The sequence below is a fragment of the Anoplopoma fimbria genome, chromosome 12 (assembly GCF_027596085.1).
Source record: "Anoplopoma fimbria isolate UVic2021 breed Golden Eagle Sablefish chromosome 12, Afim_UVic_2022, whole genome shotgun sequence".
NCBI classification, from domain to species: Eukaryota; Metazoa; Chordata; class Actinopteri; order Perciformes; family Anoplopomatidae; genus Anoplopoma; species Anoplopoma fimbria.
The window spans coordinates 18,986,665-19,014,497 of record NC_072460.1 but is presented as its reverse complement, the minus strand read 5'-3'; the positions used below and the strand labels follow the sequence as shown (position 1 = coordinate 19,014,497).

Genomic DNA, 27,833 nt, shown 5'->3' with positions numbered 1-27,833 from the left:
GAATGTGTCTTGAATAGCCCTGAGTCAACATTAACACAGTGAGTAAATATAGTTATGGCTATAATGTGCCAACAGCTGTAGCCTCCTCTGTCGATGTTTGATGAATTTTACGAGCTTCACTGTCAATTTACTAACTTTTAATTCACCGCTACGAGGCACAAGAATGCCAATATCCTTTGTTTTTCACCGCAGCTGAGAGCAGGAGCGGTCAGAGGACCCGACAACACCAATACAGCTTTGAATGAGAGTTCCTGGGATGTCGGCGTTATCAAAAGCAGAGGCATCTGTTCCACCACTATTAAGCCCTTCCTGGTCATTAAATTTTAATGGAACATTGATTTTATGCTGGGACTTCTCTTTCGGAGTGACTCAAAAGCCAAGAGAAAAATATGGAGCAAAATAAAAATGAATCATGACAGCGGACAGGGATTATTATTCTGGGGCTTTTCTTGATTGGTTTCCAGGGACTATACAACACTTGAATTTAATCGTTTGTGTCCTTCAGTGTCCTCCAGCAGCACAGCAGCAGCATAATGAGACGGCGGGCAGAGAAGAGCAGAGCAGAGAAGAGCAGGGACTCCAAAACAAGACACTCGCCACTGTTGCCGTTATGTACTTCTATGCTTCGTTATGTCACTGAAGATAAAATAAATAAACTGTCATATCTGTACTCACATGTTGCATTTTGCAAAGTCAAATGACAAGTTTATTCAACCAAGTGTTTATTCTTGTACGCGCAGAGCAAACAGCTCACAGAGCTTCAGATCAGGATGTACTCACTCAAACTTTACCCTGGCAGATGTTGTCCCTTATCAGATTTTATGATGAAAGTAAATAACTGATGTCATTACATGGCAATGGACTGTAAAATGGGGACCCATGCAATCCAATTACATCACCCGTGGGTGAGCTGTGTGTGTAACAACAGCAGCTCTGAGTGATCAGCACTGTGAGGAAGGAAAAGGAGACTGTGGCCTTTTCATATCTCTGAAACACTCTCTGCAGCACGACGCCAGCCTCCCATCGCCACATGCAGACTCTCAGAGCATATCAAGTATATTATTGAAAACAACCTGCAAAATTGAGCGCGCAACACTCTCACTTCAAAGATATTGACCTGAAGACACCATCATCTTCTGAGCGACTGACAGAAGACGTAACTGCCTTTTGATGTGGTGAGAGGTTACCACAAGGTTACCACACAGATCTACGTGTAGCAGCAGATATACATCTACTAACCAACACATACTGTTGTAACAAAGGACGGATAATCATGCTTTTTACAGAAAAACAATATTCTTTCAAAGTCTGAACTGCTATGCTGCGCGGAGACATTATCTCTACTGCAAAGATGACGGGCAAAAAGGAAGATAGAGAAAAAACTTCATTTGTAGGGTGTTGTCCATTATAAGAAAAAGATTTAAGTTGCAACTGGTGTCTTTTAGTTGCTCACACCTGACACAGCAAGCAACATGTCATTTTAGAGATGAACTATTAGTCAGTTATTATGAATAATTTATGAAAAAAACAATGAATCATTACATTGATTAACGATTTAAATTGTTTGTTAAGCAAGAATGCCAAGATGTCGCTGTTTACAGCTTGTAAAATGGGAAAATTTGCCATTTTTCTTTCCTTTTGTGATAGTAAACTGAAATGATGGGGTTTTGAGCAGAAGGATTGTAAAGAGCACAACTATTTTCTTAAAGATCAATCAATCAATTGAGAAAATAAACCCTGGATTTGTTAGTTGCAGCGCCATTGTATTTATACAAATTCTGATCTGCTAAGCCTGCATAGTGAGATTATCTCTGTTGCTAAAATGACAGTCGATCTGAAACAGTTAGGCGATGAATTGATTAGTCAATAAACGGATAATGAATCCGCAAAAATTCTGACAATCGATTAAATCATTTCAGTAGCAATAACACAAAATAATACATTACATTACATTACAGTCATTTAGCAGACGCTTTTATCCAAAGCGACTTACAGTCAGTAGTATATTACATATCATTCACCCATTCACACACTGATGACAGGCTACCATGCAAGGTGCCACCATCAGACTCTAACTAACATTCATGCAACATCCAGTCCACACCGATGGCAAGCCTTCAGGAGCAACTTGGGGTTAAGTGTCTTGCCCAAGGACACATCGACTGCCGAAGCCGGGTATCGAACCACCGACCCTCTGATTGGAGAACTACCTTGCTCTCCACTACGCCACAGCTGCCCCAATACACAGTCTTAGCCTCTCAAATGTGAATATATGCTGCTTTTACATCCTGTAACTTGAATATAATTTGGTTTTGGACTGTTGGTCGGACAAAACAAGCTATCGAAACTTGTGATGGCTTTTTGCAATTTGTTTGACATCTTATAGAGCAGAAAATGAATCGCTTCATTTAAAAAAAAAAAAAAAAAATACAGTCCTAGTATATAATATATTATGAATGGGGATCACTTTCCATTTCAAATTCTGTATTGAATTAAGTATTTTAGCTTGTGTCTCTCAGATTCTCTCAGGTGACATAGCAAACAACATGTCTTCTTTGTAATTAGTGAACTATTATTATTTAATACTCTTCTTTAACTGGTGCTGGCCTGCTCTGTGACCCTTCTCATACATCTGGCGCCATCTGTTGGCTGATCACCAACTGTCAGCATTAACAATCCAACAACAACAACAAGCTTTTTTTGGGTGAGGATGGTGCCATTGGTTCAACTGGATAATTCAACTTAATTATATATTCTACAATAGACCATTTTAATTTCTCCTTGTTATAACCCATCTGACCAAAGTCACTGCTCAACCAGACAGGGCCAACCAACTGTAACTGCTCCTTTAAGAGCTAACAGTTTGTCTTTTCACATTCTGCATCACAGGAGAGATGCTCATTAAAAGCGCCTCCATTCCTCACTGTTTCATCAAGTGAGACTGCCAAGCTCTTTAACTCAGTGTTCTTGATGTTTGTGCTGTTTGTGTAAAACCCATCTGTTTCCCCGTCTCTCTGTTGGCAGAGGGTCCACCTCATCCGTATGCTTCTCTTTTTGAAGTCATGTCAAAATCGCATTTTTATGCATCTAAGATATCCAACTTGTCATCAGCACTCAAGCAAAAGTCAAGGAGGGCACTCTTTAAATAGCTCCTTTTTTCTCTTTATATACAAAACATGCAGAAACACGGATCGCAAAAGAATTACAGATGTGATGTTTATCATTTTTTTCAGACATAGATAAGATCATTTTAAAAATGCTTTTGTGGCTTTCCATCCTGATATTCAAGCTGGAAAAACCATTTATTCTGCCTTTGTTTTTAGGGTAGAGTTAATGAACTGAAATACAAATGGAAAGACAGACTACAGCTTAATCTACATCTAAATAACCTCACTCCAAAGCACCCGTTCTCTCCCTGGGTGAGCGAAATTATATCAAGGCAAAGAAGATCATTAAACAGAAATTTAATTCCGGGCAGCTGTACTAGAACGAGATAGTGCAGAAAATAATTTCATAGGTTTAGACAGTGATAGCCACCAGTGAATAATCAACATCAGTGAACAAATCAGCCACACATTCAGCCAGAAACACAACAACATCCACTGGTGCTAAACCGTGATTTTAGACACATTCATCTATCACAAAGCTATAGTTTGAAGACTGAAAATCTCCGTCAGAATGATTACCACTTTAAAAGCATGTCAACGTGGGGGGGAAAAAAGGGAAGGTATAAATAAATATAGCTCACTTCCCTGTCGGAAAGCTGGCAGGTAATTTTCTCCAGCTGCTCTAAGTGTGACAATCCCACAGGGACTGAAATCTAATATTAACAGCAAATCATTATGTGGGAACTGTTCTTCCATGACCTGTACCTGTGTGACTAACTCAATCTAAGTAATTGAGATATGTTAGCTACTAGAGTACAGTCCTGCTGTGACAGCAGAGGGTCACACAGAGTGTAGTGGGACTCCAAACACACCTCAGCACTGGAGATGATTTACATGTCTATATGCTTTGATTGACAGGTTATCTTCTCTTCAAGTGATGCTGGTTTCTTTTGGTGTCTGATGAAGTGGTTTCTGATTGACAGCAAAGAAGCGAGCAGAAATTGACATTGTATAAAATGGTGAATGCCCAGGGGGGATATATCACCATACATATTTACTATACTGTAGTTATTCAAACAGAAACACAGAGTCATGCAGCCAGCTGCACGATCCATGTCAGCATATTACTGTCTAATTGGAGTTTTTCAGGCGTTTTTTTTACGCTACACTGGTGTCAACTAAATTGCTCTTTAAGGGGGAAAAAAAGTAGAAAATGTGAGGTGGCTTTGAAAGCTAAGCTGTTTATGGGGAAATTATAAACAGATTGATGCTGTAACTGCAAAACTGTCACATCACAACGAGGCGAAAGAGTTGATTACATTCTTTGAAGCGCCTAAATTACACGGTGTATTCTGTTCAGTTTCATTCCACAATGATGTATAATGTACTGATACCACTGTTAATGATCACATACTATATATAGACCTCCTTCATGTTGTAACTGATCCCCGTGTGACCAATTAATCAACATAAAAGGCGCTGCCATTGTGGTTCAAAGTATTTGTAATAATTCAATATAATGGCCTGCCTCTACTGTCCAAGAAATCATTTTTAATTGTCTCATTAGAAGATGCTGTAGCTGTGGGTTGGAGAAAACAACAATAGTTCTGTTTCCGCTCCACTTCCACAGATCTTTGAAGCTTTCCACTTACCTGTGCAAAGCTGCGAGCCCAGACGTCCTTTTTTATAACCACAGCAACCTGGCTGGCTCTTTGAAATCCCTGCAAAAATAGAAAATCACCAAGTGGTGCACTTTGATGGAGGAAGCCTATATCATGCAACAGTCGACAATACGAAACACTGACCTCATTAAAAACTATTGTCACCAAAGGATTCTGGGCTTGTAGCGACTCTTTTCAACTGCGTGACTAATTGCTGGAGTGAATTTTAATGAGAAACAGTTCGGCCATTATATGAATAAGTTCTCTTACAAAAAGGGGTAAAGTTTGTCTTTCTACATGTACAAGCCATGAAATACCGCCAATACAGGCCTGTTTACATACTAGGAAGCAGACCTTAATGACAGTTTTATAAAATCACAGTGAACATTGTTTTGTCAACTTGATACTTCATGACTTTTTCTCATTTTATAGCAATTGCTCATTTACATGATTTTGATGACATGTTTTAGAAGTCTGCTGGGAAATGGCACATTATTGCTGTTTAGGGTCTTAAGACGCTCCAGCTGTAAAATATGGTATTTTCACATGATATATATCTGTAATTGGTGTTGACTTATGTAGACTTATTATCTTTGTAGTTTCATAAAAGTTTCTTTGTGAGATGTCTAATTTACGTCAAACATAATGCCACCATGCAACATACTGTACATTTCTTTGTCTGCAAATTACTTTTTGACAATTATAGGGAATGTACAGTATTTGTTCATGCAAATGTGCAAGCCCATTTTGTGACAAAGGGAAGAGTTACCACATCATTACCTCTACACGTTGGATTTTGATAAGGTCAGAAGAAAAGTAAAACCGCGTATTTAAAAGGAAGAAATCTTTAATTTTGCAATTACTATTATCATTTTGACACAAACAGCAGCAGGGCCTGTGGGACCCAAAACCACGAGGGAGTAGAGTAAAGCTAAAGTAAACAACTGACAGCCTTAGAATTAAGACTTTTTACATAATGTATTTGGCTAAATGAATTTTCTGTGACTTTGCATTACTGACTACATTAGATAAGTAACACACAATTGTCCATTCATCCAGTTAACAACTATTCCTGTGGGAATGTGTAAAAAAAATAAAGGTAAGGATATTTAAAGCGGCTATAATTTATTTTTTAACACTAAATTAAAATGTGAAAGCAAGATGAAAAGGGGTCGTTCCTAGTGATGGACCTTTAGAGAATTATTATGTAAATTAGCAGCTCTCTGGAGCTTTATAGTGAGTTTCTGGTCATTGATAAGCAGTAGTTTTTTCCGACCCACAACTTTACTGTTTTAGTTCACTCCCACTATTATAAAAGGCAGCTGTTTTGTGAGAAAAATCCCTAGAAAACTCACTGTACACTATGTTACCTGCTCAGCACCAAACAGCAGACAGACACACAGTTATTAACTAATGCTAGCTAGTGAACAAAGTGAAGCTTTCAGCAGCTAAAAAGACAGACATCCCACTCTGGAGTATGGAGACCAAAAATAGAGCTAAAAAGAGAGACATATTTGACTTACATTCACCTGGTAAACAGAAACAAGGCGTGTAATTCATTATATTGTTGCTCAGTGACTGCTGGGTGTGTATTCAACATAGACTGGATATAAGAAGTTACAACAGTTTGCTGACTTCAGCCATATTATCAACTTTAACCCTTTCATGCATAGAGGTCACTACAGTGGACAGCTATTCAAATGTTGTTTTCTTGTATATGCATGGGTTTTGATGGCATAGGTTCACATCCAAGGCACCCCCTGAGATCAGGTTTGGCTCTGGAAACCACTGGCCCCAGCTCACTGAAGCAAAAAATGCAAACAGATGCCATGATGCTGCATGCACACGAAGAACCAAGTACATCTGCATGCAGTGTCTTGTGGCTTTGTGCCCTGGGTGCTTTTTAAAAAAATATTTTATCAATTCAATTCAATTCAGTTTATTTTATTTTGTATAGCCCAGAATCACAAATTACAAATTTGCCTCAGAGGGTTTTACAATCTGTGCACAACCCCTTTAACAGGGAGAAAAAAAAACCCCTTTAACAGGAAGAAACCTATGGGAGAACGACAGAGGAGGGATCCTTCTCCCAGGATGGACAGAATGCAATAGATGTCATGTGTACAGAATGAACAGCATAACAGAGATACAACACATTCAATGTATATGACATAAATGATTCATATAATAAGACTACTTATAATAACAGCAGCAATTATTACAGTAGAATTATAAAAGATAGTCTGCACATTTTCTTTGTATAATCATATATTATTTTATAGTTTTCACATCTTTATATACAATTGTATTCATTTGTTTGTTAAATACATATTTCTTCAGTTGAAAACAAAAACGCATGCTGTCCACCTGAGTGGACATGTACAAATCTCTTTGAAAAAGTGATCTTTAAAGTTCAAATCTTGTTTTTCATGCCTAAAGAGCAATAAAAAACACTTGGTTAAAAAAAATCCTGACTGAGGTTGTCATAATTCATGCATGAAAGGGTTAAAGGACCTTGAGTTTGTTATGATTGACATTTGTAATTGACAGCGCGGAGGACCAATCAGAAGCTTCCTTTCGGGGACGCACTACGTTAACGACCAGGCATCCCGGAAGTGAGGAAGCGCTCACACGCCTGCAGCTCTGCCGTCAGAGAGGTGCATGTTCCGCCTGTGGCCCCGTGAACGTGTCGGTGTTATCCCGGAGAAACATGTCGGTCACGTGTGAAAACAACAGGTCGATTCACTCGGACAGCCTCGAGGAGGTTCACAGCGTCCCGATGCACGTCATCATCAGGCCGATTCCTCCCGTGCTGGATGAGCTGAAAGTTCAGAGTATAATGAACACAATACAGGTAATGACGTTTCAGACGCACTGTGACGTCATAAACGGAGCTCCCCCAAAAGTAAAAGCCACTTCATGTTTATGTTCGTGTTTGTGCTTTTTTTTAATTATCTCATTAATTCCATTTTTATAAGCACTGTAATATTTATTGGAGTGTAGAGGTTTTATATTGACATAAAAAGGAGTGTATATTAAATTGAACTAATTAATTAATTAATTACAATTAAGTGATGACTGAATTATGATGCTTAGTATTTTCTACCAGAATGACATACATACACAGCACCAGACCGAGATGTGTGGAGATGGCTATGTTTTTTAATATTGATTTAGTAAGTTGGGGTTCACTCTTTCTAAAATCTTGAATGCATTTTTATTCAACTACCCAATATTATTTAAAGTACTTCAAATTGGCTCCACCTCTACTGGCAAGAACACTTTGATAATAATCCAATAATCAACCAGACTCTAAAAAAGGACAATTCTGCATAATAAATACTTTTATTTTTGATGCTTAAAGTACGATTTGCTCAAAATAATTCTATATTTTTACTGAAAGAATTGCAGCAATGGAATATTTCCCCATTTTGGTATATCTTATCTTATCACTTCTATGTCTGAGTACTACCTCCACTGCTGTTTCAATATTCCTACAGGAGCATATTTGTAGTAACGTTTAGCTACTCACTCATACTGTAGTTTCCCTCTTCATCATTTCAGTAAAGTGTATACATTTTTTGGGTAATAGCAGCGTTGTGTATATATACTTATTTTTTTTTAATACTTGCGTAGCAGAAGACTTCTGCTCCATACTAGCTGTATGAGTTAATTATCAGATTCTCTTTCCTTCAAGAGACATCGGACATCAGTGTTGTTCCTCCCATCGATGTTCTCTGGATCAAAGGCAGAGAAGGAGGAAATTACTACTACTCTTTTGGAGGCTGTCACAGGTTCGCTGCATATCAGAGGCTGAACATGTCGACCATCCCGGCCAAGCTCGTCAAATCAAACATCTCAGACCTCAGCACTTACTTGGGGGCTTCGACGCCTGATCTGCTGTGACGCTGAAACTGCTTTTTGAGAGACTTTGCTCAGGTGGATCCCACACACACACACACAAACACACACACACACACACACACACACACACACACACACACACACACCAACACAGTTTTGACTCCTCTGTTGCACTCTGGGTATGCAGAACAAAGGATTTACCAGCAGGGGGAAATGTAACTCCTTAGTTAAACACATGACATTTTGTGTTTGAAATGTAATTTAAAGGGGTTGAGTGTGTGTTGATTTGTGCTTTTCTAAATTATGCCTTTTTACCAAGTTCATTACCTGTCATTTAATAGCGTTATCATTGTACTTGCACATAAAAAGCAATTAAAAAGGTGAATTTCCTGCAACTACTTTCTTGTACATTGCAGCGCCATCTTGCCATTTCTTTTTGTCCAGCAAATACAGAATTTACATTAATAAGAGGACATGGCTAAGTGACACTACAGAGCAAGGATGGTTGCACATTTTGAGGCTTTTTTCATAGCAGACATTTTTGACTTGATCATATTAGGAAAAGCACGACGGTTACTAATAAAACCAAAAATGTTTTTGTTCTATTCAAGTGTCCCAGTGAGCTATGGCAGCATGACAGTGATCCAACATGCATAGTACTAGGAGCTTGAAACCAAAGCAACTTAATGGTGTTCAGCTGTCATTCATTTTATTATTTACACCTGTGCTTTTCCTACTGTGACATGTCAAAATGTGTTCTGTGATAAAAGGAGTAATTAATCCACCAGTGGCTTTCCTTCAAGTGCACCTTTTGAACTCCTTCTATTGTGTTCTGGGAAAAGATTTGAATGTTGTCATACATTTAAGTTATTTTAGTCTGAAATGATATCAAAAGGCCCCTTTTCTTTTGTGGCAGTGGTGTTAATTTAAGAAAATAATTATGTACTAAAAATGACGTACGACCAAATGTTGCAACAAAGAAGCAAAAGCTTTATGAAATCTCACGCACAGACAACTCTGATTGTGATATCTCAGACAGCTTAAGAGGGGCATTGAAAGGAGCCTATAGAGCAGATGGTTTGCAGAAGGAGTCAGGTGTTATGCAACTTCAGGCTGACAAGATCTTGTGTCGAAATGCAAGATGTTGTCAAGTCTTGCTGAGTTTGCTCCTTCTTCCTCTCATCAGTCTTTTTAACCCTTTTTAACCCTGCGTCCTTCATGTCACCTTCCAGTCTTGCTGCCGTCGTCCGGGTCCGTTCATAAGAAAACCCTCCTAAACCAAAACCTTTTCTCACTTCCTTGAAGAGCCAACAGGCAAAATCATTTCATTTATTTGTGTAAGAAAATAACCTGATTTATAGCTTACGCTTCATACTATAGTTACTGATACTTTAGGAGTACAATGCATTCCAGTTACAGTAAATAGCGTGCATGGCAGTCATTTGGCTTCCTCAAACATGCTACAATGATGATAATGGTTTGTTTTGCTGTGATGAGAAATCTTGAAGTGCATGTTTGTTGTTGGTACTTGCCCTGCCTATTTAATTAAGTCAGTTCCCTTGCCCCTCTTGGAGGAAGGAACTGTAGGTATGATAATTATAATAGTGAACTATATATCACAGGGCATTGCGCAGAGACAAGGCCTTTCCGACCCCAACGCCTTCACAATGCGAGCCCAGAGCCGCTTAATGGTCTCCCTTTGTGGCCACCGAGGAAATGAAGGGAGACCTGAGGGCAGCTTTTAACGGACCGGCCCTGCAGGACTCTAAATTTTCTCCTCTGAATCGTCGCGTGTGAGAGGACTTCCTGTGGCTCGCTTACTGTCTGGAAGTAACCGTATCCTCAAAGGGATTTTGACACGCAACACCGGTATGAAAAAATACATCGCACCTGTTGCTTCGGGGAGCTGTTTCCATGGGTGGTTCTATACATTTTATCTTTGAGGATTTAACCAGATCAAGGGGGTTTAGGGGGCTAAGAAGAGGAAGTGTTTTTGGCCATTTTCTTAAATGGGTTGTGGCCGTGTCAATTCTCATATACTTTTTTTTTTTACAGTTTACTGTTTTGCTCAAAGATGAATGAACAAATTATTGTGACTAAGTTGTGTTTGGAGGCACCTCTTTGATGCTCTAAGCAGAGTTTGATTATTGCTCAGTATAGTTTCTCTCCTGCAACATCAATAAAAAAATGAATTTATCTTTTTAATCGTTACCAAGAACAAAGATTTTGTTTTTCTTTGAAATGATTCCAACGGTACTCCAAAAACGTTCTTTACATTGTTCTTTGTAGTTTTTTGTCCCTCTGGTGGCTGTGGGGCTGCAAGCGGCAACTCACTAAAGTACTCACTAAACTTACTGCAGTGACATTGTTCTCTACTTTTCACATCCCGCCAGATTGTTTTACCTCAATAATGTCTCATGGTCTTGTACACGTTTATTGTAGAAACTGAATTGCTGTAAAATTATTGCTCTTTTTGTTTTTTTATATAACAGTTTGGAATAAAGGGCACGAATCAGCAAGTTGTTTACAATTTCTTTAAAATTTTACAAATCTGCTTTTTCATTCTTTTTTATTATGTCAGATTTCTCATTGGATTTATAATCGTTATTGAATAAAAAACCTTTACCTCTGCCTTCTTATCAATGCTGAAGTGATAGTGGCAGAATAAAACTACCTTACAAAATCTCCTGTAGAGTCCGTCCACATTTAAAATACAGCTAAAAAAAAAGATCTCTGGTTAGCCAGCTCACCCATTTGTTCCACTTGGGGGGGCGTTACAACCAAATCCTCTTGAAAGACTTTAGGTGTTTGATGCGATGGTGACTTCTCACAGCTTCCTATCCGGAATTCCCTCAGACTACCGGTGGCTGCAGGCGTGTAATTTGTGCCAGATTTGCAATGCTGTATCCGCCCTCTGACCTCACCACTGTGTGCTCTGTGCAGCGGACGAAGTATTCTGATCCTTGACGTATGTAAAAGTACAAACAAAACAGTAAAAATACTTAAATACATGTAGAAGTCCTTTACTGAAAAGTATGTAAGTGTATTCAGGAAAACATACTTAAAGTATTTAAGGTAAGGGTATTTAATGCAGATAAATGTCACCTGTGATTGTTATATTAGTATATATTATGTCATTGGATTATTCTAACTCTTGAGGTGGAACTTATTTTTTACTATTTTGGATTGGATAACCACGAATCTGCTGATTATCTGGATAATCTAGCTTGTTTGTAAAAATGTAATTACCTAGACACCTTCACAATTATTTTTGTCCAACCAAAGGTCCATACCTTAAAAGTATTGTAAATAAATTGAAAAATATGCAACACAAAGCTGCAAATGCTCACAGTTGTTAAGATGGGAACATGAAATGTTTTCCTTTTTTACATGAAAAATGACTTAACAATTTCAAAATAGATACCAGGGAATTTTCTGTCAATCTATAAATCGTTTTAGCATAGCAGTACGTTGTATTTGCACTGCCAAAAATGAAAAGGACTGGTTGACTCATTAGAAGGCATTGCCTGTGGCCAAACATATTATCATGTACCTCACATCAGCTTTGTCCTCTAAGTCAGCACTCTTCAGCTGGAAGTAAAGCCCAAAGTCCCTGCTGTGACATCACACATCTGAGTCCACACACAACACAACAGTGAGACAAACTGCTCCGTCAGGCAGGTGGGTGATTCCCCTACATGTTAACGTGTGTGTCTACTAGCAGTGTTCATCAACAGGGACTCAGCAGCTGTCACTAACAGATTAAGTCCGCTTTGCTGAACAAGGCCCAGGAAATACGTGATAGGCCGTTGTTGTGTTTAATTTATGTTTTTCCTTGGATTTACCTCAATATTCACCCTTAACCATAACACATTCTCTGCAACACCTAAACATAACATACACTAAGAGACAGGGGAGACAGACCGCCCAAATCCCATTTAAAGACCACTTGAGTTTCTGGCAAACTTTAATCAAATAGGAGTAAATAGTGTATTTGTTGGGGACTATTTGCATGTCACACAGTGCAACATTGTGGCTCTCTGGTATTTTTTTTTTGATAGTTTTTGTATAACAATGGAGCTCAGAGGAATAAACTATATCGGACTTCGGCTACACAGGCAGTACTTGTTAGTAGGAACAAATTTATGCTTGTTTTTTTAGCTCTTTAATGGGGTTGTTTGACGGTAAGAAACATCAAGGATATCTCTTGACTTGTCTTGTTAAATGGATTTCAGGGACAACATTAACCAGCTCTCTTAGGACATGTAAGCAAATGTGTCAGCAGCAGAGGAAACCTGGAGAATGGAAAGTCTTTTTTTTGTTCACGATTTCCAGTGTCTGTGACTCAACATACACTCACTGATGAGTGAAGCAGTGGCTCGTCAACGCCCCTCAGCCGTTTTGAAATAAAGTGGAATGCGTGTGAGCTGCCCAGCAGAATTAAACAGACTCGCTCTAATGTGCTGTGCACTTAAATGCAAATGTTTAGTGTGCTCAGGGAAACTAGCTACTACTGTACCTCAGCCTCACCTGTGTGAAGGGAGCTTTTTATTTTGCCATCATTTGTCTTTTTTTTAAATGTTTGCAATTAAGCATATGTATGCAAGTACTCTACTTAAGTACAATTTTGACATACTTGTACTTTAGTTGAGTATTTTCATTGCGTGTTATCTTATACTTCTACTTCATTACGTTTCAGAGAGATATTACCTTTTTTACATTTATTCAACACTTTGCAATTACTAGTTACTTTTTACATTAAAAACAAATGATATGCTTATATAATATGACAGTATTATACTACTAATATCTAATGTTCTAATACAACACTTTGAAAGGAGCATAAAGAGAACTTTTATTTTTGATACCTCATGTACATTGTGATGATAATACTTCTGTTCTTTTATTTAAGTAACATTTTGAATTTAGGGCTTTTACTTGAAAGCCACAACCTGTTCACCCTGCTGCCGCCTGGAAACAGATACACAAGTATTATCTGCTGTGAGACAAGGCATCACAAAAGTCATTAGGATTCATCCTCTGGGGATAATGAGCATTTGAACCAAATGCAATGGCTATAAATTGAATAGTTGTTGAGATATTTCCCTAAAAGCCAAACATGTCAACCTCATGGTGGCACAAGCAGGAAAGACAAGGCATCACCAAAGTCCATAGGATTCATCATCTGGGGAACATGAATGTATATACCAAATTTCATGACGATCCATCTTCTTAAGTGATGGACAGACAGATGGACATTGAAACTCAACATGCTGTCATTTCAACAGCATAGATAAATTAATAAATTAATAAAAGAGCGTTTCACAGTTCCATGAAATGATAGAGTTCTTCTAAGAACTTCAAATATCTTTAGTACCAAGTCATCACACTCACACAAACTGTTTCACACACCCCACAGAGACACACCCTAAATGTACACTTAATGAAATACACAGCAGCAGCAGTAAGTGTCTGAGACTTGCAATTTTGTTTGTTGATAGTTGAGGGGATTTGACCTTTTTAATGTGTTATTATTTCATCATATCAGATATCACAACAAATTTAAATCAGTGGGTGTATGAAGTCAAATCTCTAGAGAGACAACTTTGTTTTTGCTAATTGAAACATTCACACAGTCTTTGCCACAGCAGATTCTTGTGATTGGTTGGTGTCCTTTGTGAGACCTCAGAACTCCTTCAGCAGACAGTTGTGGTGTCTGATGTCGCACTGTTGATGCAGCTGAGGCGCTCTGAAGTGGTTCAATGTTGGTGGAGGAGACTGCCATTTGCTACTGTTTTGTTTTTTTAAACTCCGGGCAGCAAGCTTGCCATTCCAGGATCATCTGTTTACTTACTCACACTCCACTTTCTCCTGCTGCCTAAGAATAGCTCCTGATTGAGACTTTTTAATATGGCATATTAAATATGGCATTTAGGAGTCGGATTATTTACTCCATCAAATCTAAACCTGTTTGTTGCTGTGCTATAGTGATACGAGGTCAAATAATTTAGCCAGGCTTCATGAAAAAGATATTCAAATTAAAGAACTTCTTACATTTGACTCGACAATTTCCATTGGAAATTTGGTGAGACAAGCAGAATTTACATACACTTCTCCAAACACCTGCACAATTATATCTAGATGCTGAGCGAGCTGAAGTTGTGTGAAGATATTAAGTTTGTTTTGGTCTTGTGGTTTACCAGACCAAAACAATACAAGCGTCAGTGGGTGTTTACACAATATAGTAAACTGTAAATTAACTTAAGAGCAAGCTTTAGTCCCTAAATACCATTAAAAGACTCCATCTTACAAACATTTGAATTCAGATAGTTTATCTGGCTTATTTACTCAGTACATTTACTTTTACATTACTCATATACTTAAGTACTTAAGTACAATGTTGTGGTACTTGCATTTAAGTACATTGTTTTGGCAAATCTTCAAATTTTTGGTTCCAATACTTGTATTTGAAAGATATAGTTATAAGTTACTTTGCTGATAACAAATTAACATGGAAGCATTTTATCAGTTTATAAAAAAAAAAGATGTGTTTATGTGGATTTAACTAGTCATTATATTACATAAAGTACTTACGAATTTTAAACTTTTGAGCTTAAAAGATTCTACTCACACATCAATGCATGTATAATAATCATAAAATATTCAGTCAGCTAATGCTTAATGTGGGTATTCTGCATAATGGACACTAACTTACTTTTTATACATTTTGCTGTTGACAGTTGTAAGATTTTGAAAGCAGAACTTTTACTTGCAATGGAGTATTTTTACTATTGTATCTAATCTATTGCACCACTGAATACAGGTATAAGTTACTGACACACTGTGTCTTGCAATAGTTGTTTTTAATCCATAATGACTTTAAAAGTGTTTCAAACAATGACAACAAAAATGGTCAAAAACAATCACACACTGCTAATGTTTCTTTAATATTTCTGCTGGTCACAGTGTGTTTATGTCTGATTCACCTTGTCGTTTAGTAAGCTTATGCTGCATTTGTGATTTATAAGAGTTTGGCATCATTATGATGAGTTATTATTTGTGAGTGTTTTCACTTGAGAGGTTACTGTAACACTGTGCTGCTGGCAGCTCCTCCCACCCAGCTATAAGAGCCCAGCTGACCAGGTACTCAGTCCATCCCTGAAATAGACCAGTCCAAACCGACTTGTGAATAGTTGGTCAGCTTTACTAAAAATATATATATATTTTAGCAGGTGGTTACATGCAGACTGTTTGCCACATTGAGATGCCGGAGTGGTGCCTGCGTCTGTTCTCGGTCTGATCGTACAGAGGACTTGGAGCCGGACCGGGACGCCTAACTTTTAAAGATGACTTTCGCCATGATGCGGCCTGTGGCGACGCACTTGATCTATTCAGACTTCACCATCACGTCCGAGGATGATGAAAACCGCAGCGAAAGCGACGGCAGCTCGGAGCAAAGTTACTGCGATTCCTCCGACAACCGAAGACGTCTTTCGGGCACACTGGATGGCGACTCCCCGGTGGTCGTGAAGCAGAGGAGCGCAGCTAACGCCAGGGAGAGAGGCAGGACCCAGAGCGTCAACACCGCCTTCACGGCTCTTCGGACTCTCATACCCACCGAGCCGGTGGATAGAAAGCTCTCCAAGATTGAAACTCTTAGACTAGCATCCAGCTACATTTCCCATCTGGCCAACGTGCTTCTTCTCGGAGACGGTGGGGTCGATGGACAGCCGTGCCTCGGCGCGGTTCATGGGCAGGGAGGGAGCGGTGCTCAGCAGCCGCGGACCATCTGCACCTTCTGCCTGAGCAACCAGAGGAAAGGGGTAAATGCTGTTTCACTCTGTCGGCTTAAAATCTATTTATTTTGGTTTGATCTTGCTTTTTTGAGAATATTTCGTCTAATGTAGCATCTGTTTCTTTTTCAATCGTGACCACTTTTGTGTGACTCCATTGTGCCGTGCGTAAAACGCACTTTTACGCACGGCACAATGTTTGGCGCTCATTGTAAATTCCTCACACAGTCAGACACAGATGTTCTCTTATTCTTTTTTTTTTTTTTTTTTACTACTGTGAGAGTAAAACAATAATGTGATGTACAACTCATTTGGTAGCTCCCTCGTGCATTTGGGAATTAATGTGACATCAAACAGTGAAGTTGAAAATAGTTGTGGATTTGTAGAAAATAAATTGTCATTAATTATGTCGTTATTTTTCTCTATTTCTGGGGCAGTTAAATTAAATATTGTTGCACCTTTCTTTTTTTTTTTCTTCCAGATAAAGGATGGCAGAGACTGTTTAAAAATGCGAAGGCTGGGTCCGCTGCGAATGAGACGCTGACTGGAGACCAGTGAACGATTAGCAACCTGAAAATCCTCAAAGACTTTCTCAGGGAAGAGTCGAAGCTGGTGTTACATAGAACATACACACACACACACACACACACACACACACACACACACACACACACACACACACACACACACACACACACACACACACACACACACACACACACACACACATACATGCTGGATCAAATGATGGAACCCAAGAAGAGACTATTTATACTTGACTGAGACATTTTATCATGAGCCTCTCAAAGATGCAGTGCATTTGTTTGAAACTTATGAACTTTTTTACCCCCTGAAAGTTTTAAATAAAATATATTTTATCAAAAATGAAAGCAGTTATTTTCTTTATTCCCAGTTTTCAGTTAAACACACTTGTGCCATGAAAAGTTAGTCATGTTAAAATATATTTCAGATTGTGTAATGACTGGGACACTAATATAGTGTAGTATATTGATTAAATTGCCAAAAGAAAAAAAGAAAATGTTCACTTCAACAATCTTATGAGACCTTTGCTGTTTCAAGCTGCGTTCAAAAAGGTTCTCTTGTTATTTAACAAAATTGACATCATAATTAGGATGTAACTTTTTTGGTTTGACATCTAAATGTGGAATTAACAACTGTATTTAATCCTCAACTCCATTTGCAAATATCAGTTTTTTTTAAGGATCAAACCAGTGGTATTAAATTAGTTTTATATCTTTATGGAAAGATGTCTCTCTCTCACACACTTTCCCACTGTTTCCAGTAATGTTGCCAAGACGTTGTTGTGTGAAGCACGCAGAGCCTCAGCAAAGGTTCAAGGTTTCTGGTGTCAATGACTGGTGTACTTTTTTTCCAGATCTCACGATTAGTGTTTTTTTGAAGTCTGTTATCGATTAGTCACGGCAAATAGTAGCCCACACTCTGCTCGGAGCCCCCAACACAGCTGTTGGTATGTCAGAGGGATAAATCACTGCTGTGGGCCCAACGGACAGGGAGCTATGGGGTGAGAGGTCAGAGGTCAGAGGTCGCGGTGGAGCAAAGAAGTGAAACCCTGCTGATGTGTAATCATGGAAAATGATGCAAATATAATGCTGCAGTTGATCCGGAAGATAACTTTGTGTCATTTTATATTAGAGGATTAGTTCATGTGTCAGCAGAGGTTGAAGATTCACTCTGAAGTTCATACTCAGTCTGTTACTCACACTATCAACATGAAAGATAATTACCATCTTATATATTTTCTGCAAAGATTTGTCAGCTTTCTACTTGTACATCCTCTTGCAGCATCGTCACCATAGCACAGACACAATTCTGACCTCTTTTACTAGGAAACATTTCATAACTGCTGAGATCCCGGCTGCTGAGCAAAAGCAGCCCAGTCTCTGCGGGCCTCTCTCTGTCCTCTCCAGTCTGAAAAAGACACAGCAGTGATCGGTCCAACAGGCCGACACACAGACAGCTGAGCCCAAGTTCCTGTCTGGCATCGCTTTGAATCAGACTGCAGACCTGGTCCTCAAAACGACAGAAGGGAGGCTCTCCAACGACACGGGAGGCTGTATGGAAAGTGAGTTTTAAGGCCGTTAAAGGTGTATGCTGGGGGTCTGAGCTCCCCCTACCGCCCTCCCACCCTCACATCCCCCACCTGTCCTGTCAGGCTAATTGGAATTTGCTGTGCTAAGTCCTCCACGCTGGGGGCCCCGGGGCCTCCTCAAATGGCTCCCCGAGGCTCCCTCCGGCAGGAAGACGTCACGGAGGCACAGGAAGGGAAAACAACGCGCGGCCGACCTCTGTGAGCAGCTCTCTGTGCGGCGGGCTTTGGGTCAGTGCCAGTCCTGACTTCATCCGGCGCTGGGACCCAGATGTACAGCTCTCTGGTGGTGCTGTTCAGTGAGCGCAGGCCAATGTAGTGAGTGTTCAACCAATTCGGAAGTAGACGGGTTTTTTTTTTCCCCCCAAGATGACAGGTAACAAATTGATGGCAGAGACCATCAGAGGAGAAGAGGGAGGAATAAGGTCAGTGTGGATCTGTTTAACATGTCTGACAGGAGAGGATCCACCTGGGGACCCCTGCAAAGGTTTACTGCTTCACTTTGGTGAGTTGTTCCTCTTGAATCGGACGCTAGCATCTCTTAATCCCAAAAGTGTTTTTGTGCAGGAAGAATTTCAGCGAAGATGAAATGAAGCTAGACGGCAGGTCCTCCTCCTGCTGCCAGTTTTATGACCCGAGATGAGAAATGATCTTGATTTCGGATTTATTTTGGGGGGAAATAAAGAAATTAAAACAACAAGAACAAAACACTTCTTTTGAATCTTTTCTGCTGTTGTTATGTCATGTCTTTGAGGGATGAAGCCTAAACTCACTCTTCCAACCTAAACTAAACACAAAGCAAAGAGACCAAAAAAAGAGAGAGAGAGAAGGTTTTTTTTCCTTTCATGCAGGTCAGAAGGACGGATGGCCTCAGTGTCACTAAAAATCACTGGGTTAAACATATATATCACCAGTGCAATAAAAATATGACTTAATGGTTAAAAACGACAAACTTGAGTTTTACCGGTTAGTTGTCGTAAAGATGTTTGATCATGTTGTGTTGAAAGGATGCATATATGAGTAACAAAAAGCAACAAATAGGAACATGTGAGTAATGATGAATTGTACTAAGTATGTCCACCTAAGTACAGCTTTAGGGTACTTACTCTACTTAAGTATTATTATTTTATGCAATACTTTTATTTTAGAGGGAAACATTGTATTTGTACTGCACTGCATTTATTTGACACTGACAGTTACTTTTTACTTAAATAACATGATATGATGCATTACTATACTATTTATCTACTCAATACAAAGTTGCTACATTGACAAACTATAACATTCAAATGCATTCTGTATTTCCTAGTAACAAAACAGAATATTATAATATACATGTACTCCAATACATGTCTACGTTGCAATAGTGTATTTGGAAAATAATACAGGACTTTTACTTGTAATTGAGTATTTTTAAATTGTTGTTTTAGAACTTTTATTTAATTAAAATATCTTAATATATCTTCCACCACTTTATGTAAGTAAAACAAATTGAGTAGACTATAACAGTTTGAAACCAAACCCTATTTATTTGGGTAAATAACCCAACAGTAAAATAAAAGAGAATTACACAACCTTTTGTTGCAGGAGGATTTCTACCCATGGGTACTGGGTAATCTCGTACTATCAAAGTTCACTTTAAACCTAAAACAATATTGTGTTTGCAAAATGTGTCTTCTTTATGAAGCCCAATGAGAAGCTCGGTGCTTTATTGTACGTTACAGATTGAGTGTTTAGTGTTCTTGTTTTTACCTTTTGTGAGAGTTATTCATGCATAAATGTAGAAGAAACTGACAAAGTGTCCGTTTATGTTGATTGACTAACAGATTGATTTAAACAAATGGCAGAGGGAACGTTTAGGAAACACTCCTGTTGAGCAATGGCTCCGTGAAAACATCTCCACACATTAACTACAAATCACTGCTCTGACTGTTCAAATGTGTTCCAGTCTTTGCCTCGCCAAACACAAAAAAAAGCTCAAATAGATGATCCAGGAACAGGAAGGATGTAAAACATTTTTTTCAACATCATCTGGGAGCACAGTCCTGATTCCCAGATGGGTGCTTACCGTCAGCATTTTGCAGTCTTGCCAAAGAGCTCTTGTTAGAGACAAACCTGCACATGGTAATATTTGAATAGCTCCTGCTCTAACAGTCTGTTTCAGCATGTTTCAAACCCTCACTGGCTGGGGAGACGGCCCCTCGCTCCACCTGCATGTCAAAGATATTAATGGTTCTGAGTCACTTTGTGGCTCAGGACTCTGATACTTCGCTTCCGATTTTACTGAACACAACCAATTTTCCAAAAGGAGGAGGAGGAGGAAGAGGAGGAGGAGGAGGACGTCTGTCTGCCCGACAGTGAGCTGAGCCTCTGTGGGGGAGAAAAGCCTGTCTGAGGAGGCGGTTGTGTCTCCTGAAAACATACAAGAACAATTGTTTTCATGTGCCAGAGAGTTTGGCAAGGCCTTCAGACAGAGGGAGGCTGATGGAGGGCTGTGCAGCGAAATAGGATGGGCGGGTGGTGGGGGAGCTGGTAAGAGGAAATTAGGGAACAATACACATCGTCGTAACACGGCTCTGTTCTGCTGCAGGCTCGGACAATCGGCCTCCAGCTCTCAGTAGCCTGCCAAAGCCCAGAAGCTGAGGTGAGAATGCAGAAATACAGACTGAACGTTTTTTGTTTGTTTGTTTTTGCTTTCTTAAACAAACAATTGAACAGTCAGTGTGATTAAGCTCTGCAGCCTCACAAAGACATGAACTATTTCAGCCGCATACAGTCGTATTCAGTAGTACAGAACAAATGTATTATCCTGATAAAACATGAGAAAGAAAATAACTTGTTCTACTCATCCTCTCAGGCATGTCTGACTGCATATTGTATATTTATTATAGTAAATGTTTGAGACTAGTTAATGTGCGTCATTATCTAATCTAGAAATATATATATACACGTATATATGTATTTATATAGATTTTATTTTTAAAATAATGTTTGCCAAAGTTTCTTTGGTCAGTCCACCTTAAAGGTTTATTATATGATATTCAGAGCATTTGTTTAGCAGATATAGTAGAGTAGTGTCTACTTGAGCAGAGAATTAAGTTTCTCTGCTCAAACTAAGAAGGATTTTATTTGGCTTCAGGTTAAAGTTTTGCTGTTGAATTAAAAAATCGTGAGAATTATCTAAAAATAGCATCTATCATCCTCACCAGCACCCAAAACATTGGTAGTGTTAAGGTCCATCAAAGAGCTATAAATCTGTCAAAACCCAGTAAACATGCACAGTCTTCATGGGAAAGTCTCTGTGTACAGGACCTGAGGGAGAGACGGCGGAACCATTGGGACGTTTCATTTCAGCAAACAGAGGATTTCCTCAATCAGAGGCTACAGAGTGTGCAGTGAACAACCTCGCTGACAGAAACATGGAGACCTTCTCTAGCAGCTGGGCGTGCTAACAACCTCTGGGATTTACTGTGGCGTGCAACACCTTTAACTACAGCATGGAGAGCATGCATATATACACATGCATGCACACATCACACATGCACTCACTCACATTTAAACCAACAATAAGGCCTTCAGAGAATCACAACTTTGATGAGTCTTATGAACTTACTTTATAACCACACTTTTTTCCTTTTAACACATTTGTAGGACTTTAACTGTAAGACTCCCTGGTGTTTGATTAAGATGTTTTGATGCAGCTGCAGTGACCGACCAAGTGAGAGATATTTAAAAAATGTGAGGAGTATCATGCCTTTGTATTTACGCATTTTCAATGCTTAGATTACTCCCTGTCATAAATCTAAAACCGCTCACAGCTGCAGTTACCGGTGTCCAATAGGAAGCGGCTGAAAAATCCTCATTTCCACTGATGCTCTGTGTTAACATCAGTCAAATTCTACATCCCAGCACTAACCGTGCCAGCTGCTGCTGAATGAGGCATTGTTTAATGCAGATGGTGGAATCCAAAGACCTCACTCTTCCCTTTTCCATAAAGCCAAGTCTGCTATTAATAACCATATATCGACCTCCTTTGTCAACAAGAGCGACATATACAAATAATATGCTTGAAGGGAGACAATGGGGAGTTCCCTGCGATGAAAACAACAGGATGAGCCAGCCTCATAAGCGTGTGTGGGTGTATGTGTGTGTGTGTGTGTGTGTGTGTGTGTGTGTGTGTGTGTGTGTGATTTATGTGAGTCTCCAGACAGTAGAGAAACATCTTACTGACCCACTTACACCCACATACAATACTTATATGTTAACCTATGATTTGACTAATCTTTATTCTCATTACATGTATCTGCTGTCTTCTGCTGCCCTACATTTGGTTTGATTGTTAGTTTGTTACGACACTCTGGTTTAAAGTGTCTGTTACACCGTATTGCACCAGTATCCCCATCCAACAGTGATGTCACAGTGTACCTGCACACCCTGGAGTACACTTCTACATCACTGCAGAAAGGTAAGATTTTCTGTCCCTTTTAATGTTAACAACCGAGCGCAACATATCATACAACTGTCTGAAAATATTTGCCATTATATCTATATTTAAGTGTCTCGTACATCTCTATGACAACCGGCTTTTCACTACACCTTGTAACTTATAACTATAAACACGAGTTGTACAAACCAGTTCTTTTTAAATGTAACTCGACCATCAAACAACCGGAGGTCAGCAAAATCAGGATTTTCGAAAATGTGTGAGTGAGCAATCAAATGATTTAGTATGAACACAGAAGGGACCCAAAGGCAGGACACGAACAGGGAGGTGGTGGTAAGAAGAGAGGATCTGGATGAGAAGCTGGCAGGGAATGTAAATCTAATGTCAGCAGGAAAAAGAGCAGAGATAATGGAGAACGGGACTCACGAGGAATGAGAGGAAAAGCAGGCAGTGATAATCCATAGGCACAGGAGACACAGGTTAGTCGCACAAAGCACATATATAATGACGCACTAGAGATATAAACTAAGTCGGCCCAGGTGCATAACCACCACTGTGTAAAAACTGCAAGCTGATGATCTGATGAGAGGAAGGTGAGCAGACTGGGAGAGGTGACTGCAGACAGGTGTGCATGATGAGCAGAGCTGAGAGCCGTGAGAACGAAGAAGGAAGACCACAGCGACAACAATACACACAAACAAAATGAAATAAACTGGGAGACTGTCAGACAGGGAACACTTTAGGTAATCTAAAGCAACTGAGGAGTCAGTGGAGTAAGGTTGGTGGACTTGCAAGACTCATTGGAAGTAGTGGAATCTGAGATATCCTGAATTTGAGTCCCTCGTATGGCCCAAAAACACTAGATCCTACTATTTAATGCAACTCGTCTTAGTGTCTTTCATTATACTCTCTTTAAAATCCAACACTTTGTAACACAGCCTTTCTGTTTTGTTTTTAAACCTCATGCCAAAGCTGAGATAAACCTGATGACTTTGTAAAGGTTTACACAGACTGACTTTCTGCAGCAAGTACACTGTATTCCCTGTGTAACATTTGTGGAGCCCCCCTTTAGATTGCTCTAGAAGTTGCCTTGCTGAAAATAAATCCACTTGAGGAGCAAAAAAGATCTTAACAAAACTGAACTGTGGGTGTTAAGGAAGTGACCCGAAACTCCAATCGTGTGTCCTTTAAAAACATCTGAGATAAAGTAATAGAGTTATGATGCATTGCTCTTTAGCACCACTTGGTGGCATATTCTCTCAGCCAATGAATATCCCCTAACCCTCAGCTCAAATGTGCACCTTTTACAGGAAATGTGTATCTCCATTTTAAGTGAAGTGAGAAAGAAACTACTCAACTGTTACAGCTCAACTCAAGTGACAGATGAAGTGGAAATCATGTCCCAGAAGGTATTGTTCATTAAGGTGAGTAATAAAATTCAAGCTTGTAACATTTTATTCCTATGTTATTGATAATTTCCTTCAAAGACACAATTTCAAATTAGTTTATCGATGCTGTACTTTAATAGAATATATTTGCGGGTTGATTATCTCAGCTGCTGTTGCTGCACTACGCAACCCTGAGTCGGCCACAAATTTATGCCAACTGCAACGAAGATGCTACAGTGATGTGTCCAGTTCTCGACATTGACAGCATGGATTTCATGTCTGTGGCATGGTACAAGGTCAGTGAATCAATTCATAAACGTTGCTAAATTGAAGCTGTGATTGACTTTCATTTAATCTGATGTAAACAAATGACTTTTTGGTTGTTTACTTTTAACAGATAAACCAAACAAAAATTGGCATCATCAGGAAGGGTAAAGATAACAAGACCATGCGGTACAGCAACTTCATTCGTTCAATCAAACCCAGGTTTGGAGAGAAACACAGTCTTTTGATCCCCAGTGTGACACCTGAAGACTCGGGCACCTACGAATGTGAAATCAGTGCGAATATAGGGGGTCAAAATCAGTATCTTGAAGTCCAACTAACGGTCTATGGTAAGCTTTGACTCTATTTTCACCACTCTTTGCAGAAAATATGACTCAACTAAACCAGCTGAACTGAGCTAAACACAAATCTGTGTTTTAGATTCAAAAGTATTTGAAGTCTACAATGTAATTGTTGTTAGCATCACAGTTTCCTGTATATAATAAGATACACACATACATTAAACTCTGTTAAACCAGAGTCATAGTCATATTTGCCAAAATATAAAAAATATGTAGGGAGTAGAGGGTTAAATGCATACTAATGCTCAAAAATGTGTTTTGGTGGTGTTTTTTGAAGATGCACCAAACATTGAGAACTTTATCAATATGATGTATTTACTATACCTGTTTGAAAGCATCTTTATCTTTTATTTAATTTACTTTTACGACCCACACTTGTCTTCTTCAACCTCTGCATCTGTCAAAAGTCACAGAATGTGCAAAGCCACATCAAAGAGCAGGAAACACCATGTAGGTTGATCTGTCTCCTCAAACACACTATTTTCCTTTCCACTGTAACAATTGTGCATTTTTCCTACCTACGAATTTTACCATTCAGCTAAACAAAATGTCAACAAACAGACAAATGTTGCATTTGATGAAACAATTTCCATTTCAGATAAAAACATGTTAGTGTAGAAAGCTCTAGGTATCAAACAAGACTTATTGCTGTGATTAGATTTCTACCAGTCTAGACTGAAATATCTATTTTATAGCCTGATTTCTTTGTCTAAATACAGAGTGTGAGACTGACATGACAACAATAACAACTGTGTTGAACGCCACTCTGCCCAACCTGCTCTGCCACAAACCAGAGGAAGACATTCCAGTCATGTGGAGCATCTTAGGATACTCGGCAGTGGGCTTCGTAAAAATCATTTTATCGCTAATCAGCATTCAGGTAAATAAACTCTATTTATCTTCACACATTGTTTGGATTTGTTACAAGTTATGAGGCAAAAATGTATTTATAAAACACATGGCTTAAGTGCTCTATAGATAGATAAAATGAAAATAAATGAGTGTGTAATGAATATGGGTTAAAATATTGAGGGGTTCTGGAGGTGGAGTAGGGGAGGCACTGGTACCAATCAATGCAGTGCTTTAACGACATATTGTGTTTGGTGTTTTTTTATCTGTAAAATGTTACGGCCCAAACTACCGAAAACCCATAAAATTTAAGGTAGAATGAATTTCTTTTTTTTTTGTGCATGTTCATGGTCATTTGCAAACCAAAGAATAGTGGTGAAAACACAGATTTGAAAAATGAAGACACCTGTGTCTCGCTTTTGTTTAGCAAGAAAAAGGTTTGTCATATTTGGTTTTGAAGGGGAATTACAGCTGTGTTACTGCTGTGCCTTCTGTGGAAGTATATGATTTAAATTGGATGGGGCCTAAAATAGATCCTTGACGAACACCACAATGATGATGTCATGCAGGTGGGGGAGTCAGATCATCTTTTATGTGTCGTTCTCGAGGGCATTGACAAGAAATGTCATTTGTTATTCAATTTGGAGGACTCGTTGATCTATTGTATTTTACACTAAGTGGACACTTTATTAGATACTCCTGTAAAATGTTATACAATTTAACACAACAGTCCAGCCATAAATTCTGTCTTAGATAGATAATAATGTTTTGTTCTTTTGGCTGGTGTTTTGAGTGGTATCAATTCAGTTATATGTTTATTATTGAGGCTATAATATTATTGAGGCTACATTATATTGAGACATGTTTCTAATGTTTTGATCATAAACATGTTGCTCAATGAATACCTCCCCGACAGTCAAAATAAACTGAGCATTATCTCTGTAGAGGTAGAATGAATGGCTGAGCTGTTGTATGGGATTTTGTAATAAAGTGGCCATGGAGGATAGTTTTTAAAAGGAGTTACACATGATCAGATGTGTTATTGTAAAACTTTGTATTATTCAACTTGACACAGAAACTCATGCAGCATTAGATTTTGTGTTTTTTTTAGTTGGTGTGAAAACCCTGTATACTGTAGATGAGTTAAGCCGTTTGTCCCAGTGTGAGACCATTACATTTTTTAAACTATGATGTTTGGTTGTGTTTGTGGACAGATTGTAGGCGAGCTGACTCCTCCTCTGAGGCACCACTTCCGCTAAAAGCAACCCGTTACCACCTTGAGGGATTTTTTGTAACATACATAGTGTGTGGGCTTCTTTCCAGTGAAACAATTCACTGATAGATTTGTTTTGTCCCTTTCTTTGTGGTCGTTCAGGTTATTCAAGCTGTTCGTATGAGGTCCTCAAGACGACGCCAGCATAAGTGGTGAAGCTGACCTGTGACATTATATAGACACACAAATCATCTAAGTCAGCAGTTGGAAGTGATTTTATTTTTTGCATTCTTATTTATTATACTTTACATTATTTTCAGAGATATTCATGTATTTTTTATACGTTTTTTAAAATGTGTCACTGTGCTGAACCAAACCACATTTGTCATGGCAAGAAAGATGTCAACTCAACCATAAAAGTTTGATATAACTAAACAGGAACTGACATGGGAGGAGGAACCACAAACACCACACACGCACTGCTACATGTATAAACATTTACACAGGTATTAAACAAGCGTCTGATATGCTAACATAAAGTATAATTGCAATGGTCAGCGTGTTATTCATGTTTTAATTGTTCTGTTTATAAATGTAAAATAATACATTTCATTGTTTTTATGATACTCAGCAACTGTATCACCAAGCTTGTGGATTTCACCCACCTCATGTTATGCTTTTAGTTCCTCTCATGAATCAAATGCTCAAAGAAAATATCACTTTGAAGTGGCACCAAAAACAACAATAAATGTTATTTCAA

At 38.8% G+C, this 27,833-nt stretch overlaps 3 protein-coding genes across 4 annotated transcripts; all 3 read left to right on the top strand.

Annotated features, from left to right (window-relative positions):
* Positions 1 to 7,422: 7,422 nt before the first annotated feature.
* Positions 7,423 to 15,951, top strand: srxn1 (sulfiredoxin 1 homolog (S. cerevisiae)). Of its 2 annotated transcripts, XM_054609578.1 has the most exons (3): positions 7,423 to 7,622; positions 8,468 to 8,707; positions 15,865 to 15,951. In XM_054609578.1, exons 1-2 carry the CDS (start codon positions 7,479 to 7,481, stop codon positions 8,672 to 8,674), a joined length of 351 nt encoding a protein of 116 aa, XP_054465553.1. In that variant the 5' UTR covers positions 7,423 to 7,478; the 3' UTR covers positions 8,675 to 8,707; positions 15,865 to 15,951. The 2 variants fall into 2 exon arrangements, with proteins under 2 accessions (XP_054465553.1, XP_054465552.1); XM_054609577.1 differs by lacking the exon at positions 15,865 to 15,951 and having other exon boundaries at positions 8,468 to 10,717.
* Positions 15,950 to 17,042, top strand: tcf15 (transcription factor 15). Its single transcript, XM_054609576.1, has 2 exons — positions 15,950 to 16,455; positions 16,907 to 17,042. Exons 1-2 carry the CDS (start codon positions 15,979 to 15,981, stop codon positions 16,967 to 16,969), a joined length of 540 nt encoding a protein of 179 aa, XP_054465551.1. The 5' UTR covers positions 15,950 to 15,978; the 3' UTR covers positions 16,970 to 17,042.
* Positions 17,043 to 24,307: 7,265 nt separating this feature from the next.
* Positions 24,308 to 27,833, top strand: LOC129100230 (uncharacterized). The gene is made up of 5 exons (XM_054609809.1): positions 24,308 to 24,421; positions 24,553 to 24,681; positions 24,783 to 24,999; positions 25,731 to 25,891; positions 27,236 to 27,833. The coding sequence occupies exons 1-5, from the start codon at positions 24,311 to 24,313 to the stop codon at positions 27,287 to 27,289; spliced, it is 672 nt and encodes a 223-aa protein (XP_054465784.1). The 5' UTR covers positions 24,308 to 24,310; the 3' UTR covers positions 27,290 to 27,833.